The 10,000-nt window shown below is 43.1% G+C and overlaps 1 protein-coding gene across 1 annotated transcript in view; it reads right to left on the bottom strand.

The window, feature by feature from the left end:
- The window catches only part of rnf123 (ring finger protein 123), a 136,061-nt gene that overhangs the window by 116,819 nt on the left and 9,242 nt on the right, over positions 1 to 10,000 (bottom strand). Inside the window, exons 8-17 of the mRNA XM_084742207.1 lie at positions 9,809 to 9,895; positions 9,656 to 9,723; positions 8,829 to 8,954; positions 6,879 to 6,993; positions 5,331 to 5,435; positions 2,893 to 3,018; positions 2,292 to 2,384; positions 1,499 to 1,572; positions 1,016 to 1,133; positions 488 to 587 (exon numbers count right to left, since the gene is read on the bottom strand). Of these exons, the coding sequence (XP_084598333.1) occupies positions 488 to 587; positions 1,016 to 1,133; positions 1,499 to 1,572; positions 2,292 to 2,384; positions 2,893 to 3,018; positions 5,331 to 5,435; positions 6,879 to 6,993; positions 8,829 to 8,954; positions 9,656 to 9,723; positions 9,809 to 9,895 (1,012 nt within the window). The remainder of the gene's footprint in view (positions 1 to 487; positions 588 to 1,015; positions 1,134 to 1,498; positions 1,573 to 2,291; positions 2,385 to 2,892; positions 3,019 to 5,330; positions 5,436 to 6,878; positions 6,994 to 8,828; positions 8,955 to 9,655; positions 9,724 to 9,808; positions 9,896 to 10,000) is intronic.

Below are 10,000 nucleotides of genomic sequence, written 5' to 3' on the forward strand. Positions count from 1 at the left end.
TTGTAAATGTGCTCTGATTTGTGATATTAGAGGGAATAATAACTGTTACATCATTATTTTTATTATTAAAGCTCTGATTTGTGCATCAATCTGTACCAACAGATGTAGAACTGCAATGATTTATTGATTCATTCATTAGTCGACAACTATTACGTTAAATTTGCAACTATTTTGATAATTGATTCATCAGTTCAGATCTTTTTTAAGAAAAAAGTCTAAATTCTCTGATTTCAGTTTCTTAAATGTGAATATTTTCTGGTTTCTTTCCTCTCTGACAGGAAACTGAATATCTTTGAGTTGTGGACAAAACAAGACATTTGAGGACGACATCGTGGACTCTGAGAGACATTTTCTGATATTTTATGGATCAAACAACTAATTGATTATTGGACAAATTATTGCCAGATTGATCACGAGTTGAAAAAATAATGATTAGTTTGTCGCCGTACAAAGATGCAGTGACTTTGATCAAAGTGTGCAGCCTGACCTTCGATCCTCTTCTTCAGTCTCTGACAGCCTCTCTCGTACGCTCGCCGTCTCAGTCGCTCGTCCGCACTTTCATCCGCAGGCTCGCGCTCGTCTTTGCCCTGACAGGAAGACACAGAAATATTATTCATAATCATCAATAACCAGTGACAGAAGTATCCGTGTTACTTTCAGTGATGTGAGGTAACTAAGTACTTCAGTTATGATGCTGACATGTTTTCCTCAGAACTGGTTCAAACTGGTTTTCAGTGGTGATCCAGAATCTGAATCCTGAGGAATATTTTTGTTCTTGTGACAGATTATTTATTTTGTGTGAATATGAGTCAGAGTTTAACACAACATGATGAGGAGGAGTTCGTTCATCTGAGTCAAAGCTTTTTTAAAGTGACATTTGTTCTGAACTTATTTCATTTAAATGATGATAATAAATAAAACAAACACTGAAACTAATAAAACTAAAGATTATAAAATCTAATCTGAAGTTAACAATAAAAGTCATGACACATGTAAGAGGTGAGTCGGTTCTTACCTCCTTGTCGAAGTGCGTTGGCCACCAGGTGGTGGGGATGAGCTCCTCTAGCCCCGCCTCCTTCACCCTCAGAGGAGTCTTGATGTAAAAAAACACGACTGACCGCAGAACATCAAACGTGAACGTCTGATAAGGAGAACATTTAACAGAACCTTCACTGACTGTCTGGGCCTGATTTACTGAGAGCTAAAATAAAAAGTGTTCATTCTAACGTCCTGATTGGTCGGTTGGTGTGAGTCTGCAGGTCATCAGCTCGGAAGAACTGAGTGAACAACAACAGGAGGAAACACTGTGTTACAGCTTCCTGCCACAGAGAGAGAAAAACACAGACACACTAAACAGACAGACCCTCAGAGCTACAGACGTAACACTGTCAGTAGATCAGTCTGTGGGTGACATCACGTTAAACGTGTCACATTTTTAATAAATCAGCCCACAGAGTTTTTCTACCTCTGACAGACCTCAGGACCAACAGAAGGATATAAGACGTTGTTGAGCAGGTACTTCCTGGACTTCTCATGATGCAGGATGGCTGTGGTCAGACGCAGGTAGTGGATCTGAAACACACACACACACACACACACACACACACACACACACACACACACACACACACACACACACACACACACACACACACACATCAGTGCCATCAGGAAACAGACTGAAGCATCCACACTGTGTACAACACACACGTTCTCCAGACTCTGACTCAGAGAAATCCAGAAATCCAGGACATGTTGTCTCATAACTCACTAACTGGATTCTGAGTGGTTCATGAAGGCCTCTGAAACCAGAATCTCTGGCTGCCCGCGGTCAGCTGACAGCTTCTCTGCAGTGATACAACGACCTCTAAAGTCACCAAAGGACTCATCGATGTCCTCCTCTCCTGCTTCATCTCAGACTTGGACGGCTCAAACGCATGAAACCACTCAGATTCCTGAGGACCGACTCAGTCAGGAACTCTTGTCCATGTTGGCTGAGGTTTGTGGGGGATGAAGTTCTTGATGTGTGGTATCTGCGTCTGGTAGGTTGGTTGTTTTTAAATACATGTCTGAGCCTGATGTTTGTTTGGTCTCTTTTGTTTTGTCTGTTTAGGTGAAAATTTATTTGAGATAACTGTGGAGAGACGTTGGTTTCTGGTCCTCAGATCTACAGGGGCAGGACTCTGATCTGTGGGTCTCAGGACCAGGACTGAGGACAAGGGATGTTCCTGGTGACTTGTCTCCATGTCAGCTAAACGTACATCGGACAGGTGTGTGTCTGCATGTTGTACCTGGAAGCCGAGGTCAGGGATGATCGGAGAGAAACGGTACGCTCTCAACAGAGACATCATCAGCTGCTTCAGACACTCATTCACTTCATAATCCTGAAGGCAGAGAGACAGGCAGAGAGAGAGACAGGCAGGCAGAGAGACAGGCAGAGAGACAGGCAGAGAGAGAGAGAGAGACAGGCAGGCAGAGAGACAGGCAGAGAGAGAGAGACAGGCAGGCAGAGAGACAGGCAGAGAGAGAGAGAGAGACAGGCAGAGAGAGAGACAGGCAGGCAGAGAGACAGGTAGAGAGAGAGAGACAGGCAGGCAGAGAGACAGGCAGAGAGAGAGAGACAGGCAGGCAGAGAGACAGGCAGAGAGAGAGAGAGAGACAGGCAGAGAGAGAGAGACAGGCAGGCAGAGAGACAGAGAGACAGACAGACAGGCAGGCAGAGAGACAGGCAGAGAGAGAGACAGGCAGACAGACAGACAGAGAGACAGGGTTACAGAGCAGGTTACTGCTTTACTCTCAAAAAACAAAGTGTACATGACTGTAACTGTGTGCGTGTGCGTGTGCGTGTGCGTGTGCGTGTGTGTGTGCATGTGTGTGTGTGTGTGTGTGTACCTCCATCAGCAGCCAGAACAGGTCCAGCAGCTGTTGGATCAGCGGGTGTTCGTCCACTGAACCTCCTCCCTCCAGGATCCCCAACAGGAAGTTCATCAACACGTCCTCCACCAGGTACACTTTACACTGACACACAGACAACACCATCATAACACTGTCATAACACCGTCATAACACCGTCATAACACCGTCATAACACTGTCATAACACTGTCATAACACCAGCAGCAGTACACTGCAGACATGTCATGTTGTGTAATGTTTCAGTGGGACAACAGAGAAATAAAAATCTCCTGCTGAGACGACTGAACTGACTGATAAAAGTAAAAATAAACAACATTAACCAGCTGCCTCTGAACAACAGCTGCAGTGACTCATGAAAACAGAAAAAACATATTTGGGATAAAGAATCACATCAAATATTTATCTCACACAAACATTTGATAAACTAAGATCAAATACTGATCGACTGACTGATGGACAAACACAGTTGAGATGAATTTTCTTCCTGTCACTTAGATTCAGAGGTTGTAACCTGTTACAGTACAAAAAGCCTGGCATAAAGAAATGTGATATTTTATATGTCAGGGTAAAACTGTAAGACGTTTCATAATGTAGGACGTCTAAGTCAAAGATAAAGGTGGACTACAGCTGACAGACATCTTTCATTATTATCTACCTTTAGGTTGTCAGCAGGTAGGAGAGTTATTTCATCCCTAACTGAAGACAACAGCTAACAAACACTACAATATTTAATGAAAACACTTTCAGAGGAACTCATCCAACCCAGAACTGAAGTGTCAGTTAACATCATGGACAGAGATCAGTGGGATCATTTCCAGAATCTCTACATCAAGTTTGTTTGTGTGTTTTGTCTTCTGACTTCTGGACATCTGGACAAAACTCCCGTCTGTTTTCTGTGTGTTTGGATCTGGAGGTGATGCTGTATGTTCTCCTAAAGATAAACTAAAATAATCTAATCAAACACAACTCCCTCAATAAACCATGGAACTCGAATATAACAGCAAACAAAAAGGTTATAAAATGGAATAAATGGAAAGATAATGAATCACTACATTTTAATTTTTATTATTTATTATCTAATAAAAAGCCTTTAATAAATTCATCATTGGAGTTAAATTACTTCACTTTATGACATTCAATCAAAGAGAAAATCTCCACAGATTAATTGAACACTGACACACATATATGAAAATATAATAATATTCGATCAATAAAAATATTGGAAACTTGTGTTCCACAATATTAAATGAAAGTTTAAAGGATGATGTCAGAGTTGTGTGTGCTGACAGCAGATGTATAAAGTGTGGTGCTGCTGAAGAAACTGTTTGCTTTGAGATGATGAAGCAGACAGAACACCATCATCATCATCATCATCATCATCATCATCATCATCATCATCATCATCATCATCATGTATCCTGGAGGATTTAAAGAACGTCAGCAGCGAATCTTCACAGGAACAAAAGATCGTTCTCCTGTCGTGTTTAGTTACAACACTGACTCAAACACACCAACCAGGAAGTGAAGGGTCACTGAATCAACAGCACTGTTGGGCACGTTACTTTGAAAAAGTAATTAGTTATAGTTACTAGTTACTTCTCCCAAAAAGTAACTGAGTTAGTAACTGAGTTACTCCACTATAAAAGTAATTAGTTACCAGGGAAAGTAACTATTGCGTTACTTTTTTTTTTTTTTAATCCAGCTTTTGCTGCACTCAACATGTACATTTTTACCTTTTACCTCGATGAGATCAAAGTAGTGCCTGTATTTCCACCTCGAAAACGCCGTCTTTCCCTGCGACTCCGGACTCGCCATCTCTGATAGCTTGTGTGTGTGCGCTGCTATGTGCTGGGTTTGTGTGTAAACACCCGCCCACCTGATGTCTCTGGTTGGCTTAACATGAAATCTTACTCTACCTTAGCCAATCATCATTACTTAGGCGGTTATCTCGCCCCTCCCCTCCCCTCCTCCCTCACCAAAGGGAAAAAAACACACACATTTGCAGCTCCTGTGTCTGTGTGAGCTTCAGTGAGTAGCTTCATTAACGCGCAGTAACGGCGTGTTGGTAACGGTAACGGCGTTGTAACGATAGAAAAAGTAATTAGTTAGATTACCCGTTACTGAAAAAAGTAAAGCCGTTAGTAATGGCATTTTATTTTAACGCCGTTATTCCCATCACTGATCAACAGAGACGATTCGTTTAGAAGAAGCAGCGTTTAGAGGCAGCCATGTTTGAAAGTCCTTCACCTCCCTCAGACCTCACAGGGATTTTATCTGTTCTTGTTCTGAACACCAGACGGAGACAAAGTTCAGAAACACCCTGAGACTTTAAAACGAGTTTCTGTTCGCTGCCTCACAAACACACACATATAAACACACTGAGGAGCCGAGAACAAACAGACGACTGAGTCTCACCATGAGTGGAGCGAAGTGGTTAAAGATGTGAGCCAGAGTGACGAGGACCGTCGGTTCTCCATGAAGCCTCCAGACAGCACAGTCCTTCTCCACCAGCCGCTCCTCCTGCAGAGACATAGACAGACAGGACGAGGTGTCCACAGGACATGGACGCATGAGACGGATTCTTTAAAACCAACATGATAACCAGTAATAACCTGCTTCTCCTGCCAACACCAGTAACATCACTGATCATTCCAGATGTTCGTATCTGAAGAGTTTCTGCACAGCTGAGGCTCAGAAAGGCTCAGATACGAGGATTAATATTTAAAATCTTCTGTGTCTTCTACACACGTCTCATTCAGTGTTTTTTCTTTATCTTTATCAGAAATGCTTCAAATTAAACCAACAGTGTGTGAATCTACCATCAATGCAAAATGTGGCAACTTTAAAAAAACTTAATCAAAGATTTCAGAACAATAATGTTGGACAGTGACTGAGTCTTTAATAGTTTAGATTCTTAGGAAAACTTTGTCCAGTTGTAGATGTGGTGGAACTACTTTCTTTCCTAACAGACAGAAAGTAGTTCCTACATCAAACTGCTCACAACAAGTTCTGTGGATTATCTCGAGTTCTCAGCTCATGATTTCTGTAAAGACACGCTGGTTTTGAGTTTTTTTTATGTATTTGTTTTTTCTCTTTGAGTTCCACAGACTGAGTGTCATCTGGTTCATATTATAGAGGAGTCAGACGTCCGTACAGCTGATCTCTCCAAAACTCTGAACTCACAACAAAACTGTCAGGACCGCAGGAAGAGGAGACATTTTGAGGTGAACTGTCCCTTTAAAACCCTTTAAAACCACACTGAGCTCTATATCATTAAAAAAGTTTGTATATCAGCACATATCAGACAAAATATTCACCGATACAGACTGATGAGCTGATCAGCCGATTAATTACTGGTCTCAATATTTATTGTCTCAACTCATTAGAAGACTTTATGTCCACATGAGACAAACATGAGGACAGATTAAAAACAGAAAATTAATTAACTTGTTCTCTGTAAACAACTCCTTTAATCTGATCAATCAATCAATCAATCAATCAATCCCTCCAGGATTTCACTGTGTTTTTGGGATTGCTGCAGACTAAAATGTCTGATTTCAGCTTTTCAAAGAAACTGTGATGCTTTTAGGTGTTTTTGACAGAAACTTCAAATACAAATACAAAAAAGGAGCATTTTCATCTTGAACTCTGATCAATATTTTCTGACATTTTATGGACCAAACAACTAATCGATTAGTGGAAAAATTATTGTCAGATTGATTACTAGTTGAAAAATAGATCCAAACATGTCTGGATCTATTTTTTGATGGGCAGGTTTGTGACAGTTAATTGAGAAATTTTTCATTAGTTGCATCATAAAAACATATTAGGCTAAAAAAATCACCACATTTTATACCGAGGTAATCCAAAAGTAATCAAGTTACATTTGTAGAAGGTAACTATTAAGTGTATCAGAGTAGATTTTTGGAGGGAAGCCTCCCAGCTGTGGTCAGCTGTCTGTACCTGTGTGTCGATGGCGGTGGCGAGGACCGTCTTCATGTAGCCCAGCAGTCTGTGAGCCTTCATCAGGTCTGCGGTCGGGGGGTTCTGGAGGGGCAGGTAACCGTCCACGGGGTACGTGAGACACGCTCAGGTTAAAGACAAACACACAGCAGCACCAGCTGATGGTCACATGTTAATTATAAAGTAACGAGGTGACAAAGACAAACAAAGACATTTAGAGACGTTTCACAGACGGATCTTAAATAAATTTGGACAAGTTCAACCAGGACATCTGAGGCGCTTCAATGGACGTGGACCTGTCCTGTCTTCACCTGTCCATCTATCTTCACCTGTCCTGTCCGTCTTCACCTGTCCTGTCCTGTCCTGTCCGTCTTCACCTGTCCTGTCCTGTCTGTCTTCACCTGTCCTGACCTGTCTGTCTTCACCTGTCCTGACCTGTCTGTCTTCACCTGTCCATCTATCTTCACCTGTCCTGTCCTGTCCATCTTCACCTGTCCTGACCTGTCTGTCTTCACCTGTCCAGACCTGTCCTGTCTTCACCTGTCCATCTATCTTCACCTGTCCTGTCCTGTCCGTCTTCACCTGTCCTGTCCTGTCCTGTCCTGTCCTGTCCGTCTTCACCTGTCCTGTCCTGTCCGTCTTCACCTGTCCTGACCTGTCTGTCTTCACCTGTCCTGACCTGTCTGTCTTCACCTGTCCATCTATCTTCACCTGTCCTGTCCTGTCCATCTTCACCTGTCCTGACCTGTCCGTCTTCACCTGTCCTGACCTGTCTGTCTTCACCTGTCCTGACCTGTCTGTCTTCACCTGTCCATCTATCTTCACCTGTCCTGTCCTGTCTGTCTTCACCTGTCCTGACCTGTCTGTCTTCACCTGTCCATCTATCTTCACCTGTCCTGTCCTGTCTGTCTTCACCTGTCCATCTATCTTCACCTGTCCTGTCCTGTCCGTCTTCACCTGTCCTGTCCTGTCCTGTCCGTCTTCACCTGTCCTGACCTGTCTGTCTTCACCTGTCCTGACCTGTCTGTCTCCACCTGTCCATCTATCTTCACCTGTCCTGTTCTGTCCGTCTTCACCTGTCCTGTCCTGTCTGTCTTCACCTGTCCTGACCTGTCTGTCTTCACCTGTCCTGACCTGTCTGTCTTCACCTGTCCATCTATCTTCACCTGTCCTGTCCTGTCTGTCTTCACCTGTCCTGACCTGTCTGTCTTCACCTGTCCATCTATCTTCACCTGTCCTGTCCTGTCTGTCTTCACCTGTCCATCTATCTTCACCTGTCCATCTATCTTCACCTGTCCTGTCCTGTCTATCTTCACCTGTCCTGTCCTGTCTATCTTCACCTGTCCTGTCCTGTCTGTCTTCACCTGTCCATCTATCTTCACCTGTCCTGTCCTGTCTATCTTCACCTGTCCTGTCCTGTCTGTCTTCACCTGTCCATCTATCTTCACCTGTCCATCTATCTTCACCTGTCCATGTATCTTCACCTGTCCTGTCCTGTCTATCTTCACCTGTCCTGTTCTGTCCGTCTTCACCTGTCCTGTCCTGTCTGTCTTCACCTGTCCTGACCTGTCTGTCTTCACCTGTCCATCTATCTTCACCTGTCCTGTCCTGTCCGTCTTCACCTGTTCTGACCTGTCTGTCTTCACCTGTCCATCTATCTTCACCTGTCCTGTCCTGTCTGTCTTCACCTGTCCTGACCTGTCTGTCTTCACCTGTCCATCTATCTTCACCTGTCCTGTCCTGTCCTGTCCTGTCTGTCTTCACCTGTCCTGTCCTGTCCTGTCCTGTCTGTCTTCACCTGTCCTGTCCTGTCCTGTTTTGGTAGAAAAGTTGAGTTTTGTCCCCCTGCAGAGTAAAAACTCTGTGCTGATGGTTCTCTGATGGACAGAGGTTGAGACGGACAGAGGCTCACATGTCTCGTGTGTCTCATGTGGACAGAAAAAAGGATATCTGAGAGGTCTGCTGCCGAAGTTAAACGCTACCGACTCTTTGAAGGAGAGACTGATAGCGGGAAAATAGGCCACGCCCGGACCCGTCTTAATGTTGGTGAAGGCCGTCCCCAGAGACTGGCCGTTCCTGAGGACGGACACATGGACACACACAGAGGACATTATGACAGGAAATCATTAGACACGGTTACTGTTCGATGGAAACAATCAATCATTTAATCAAATCATTTAGAAATACCCTGAAAATCAATACTCAAGTACAACTACTGTTACATTACTAAAATATTACTGTTACAAGTCAAAATAGTGTCCAGTATTTCAGTATTACAGAGAGAAGCTCAAAACTTCATTAACTAACACCTACAAATATCATTCACTCTTTATTTACTCATCTGTCCATTCATTGTTACTGTGTCCTCAATACCTGTGTTATTATTATTATTATTATTACTACTACTATTATTATCATTATTATTATTATTCATGTACCATAAACACCCACCCACTGACAAATAACCATGTAAGTATCTTGATTAAGAATATTAATATGTGCAAAGAAAAGTTTTGTTTAACGTATTTATTAATGTTTACTGTTATGTTTTGTTTGTTTTTGTCTTAATCATTGTTGTATTTTTATGGAGGTGCAGAAACAAAGCCATGCTAACAGTTTCCCTCTGTCTCCAGTCTTTGTGCTAAGCTAAGCTAACCAGCTGCTGTCTGTAGCTTCACATTCAGTGTTTGAACATCTGACTCTCAGAGAGGAGGAGAAGTTGTCGGACTGTTCCTTTAAAGGGTAAAACAACAATCCCACAGAGTTCCTTCACTTACAAGCAGAACGTGATGGTTCCCTCGTCGAGGTCGATCAGGCAGCTGACGATGTCTCCGGCCGCCCACGACTGAGGACAGATGAACTGCTGTCAGCATCACAAACAAACACAACTTTATGAATCGAGATTTTTTTATTTGTGTGTCGTTGTTCACCTTCCCGTAGTTTGTGGTCGTCACGTTCCACTTTCTCACTCTGTTTCCATCGTAAGCGTAAGAGTCGGGCGTGTCGCCCACACCTTCCTGAGGAGGACACACACACACAGAGAGAGACAGTTACAGGGACTGATGGACACACACACACACACACAGACAGTTACAGGGACTGATGGACACACACACACACAC

Source organism: Lutjanus erythropterus, chromosome 2, assembly GCF_056507025.1.
Source record: "Lutjanus erythropterus isolate fLutEry1 chromosome 2, fLutEry1.hap2, whole genome shotgun sequence".
In the NCBI taxonomy this organism is placed as follows: domain Eukaryota; kingdom Metazoa; phylum Chordata; class Actinopteri; order Lutjaniformes; family Lutjanidae; genus Lutjanus; species Lutjanus erythropterus.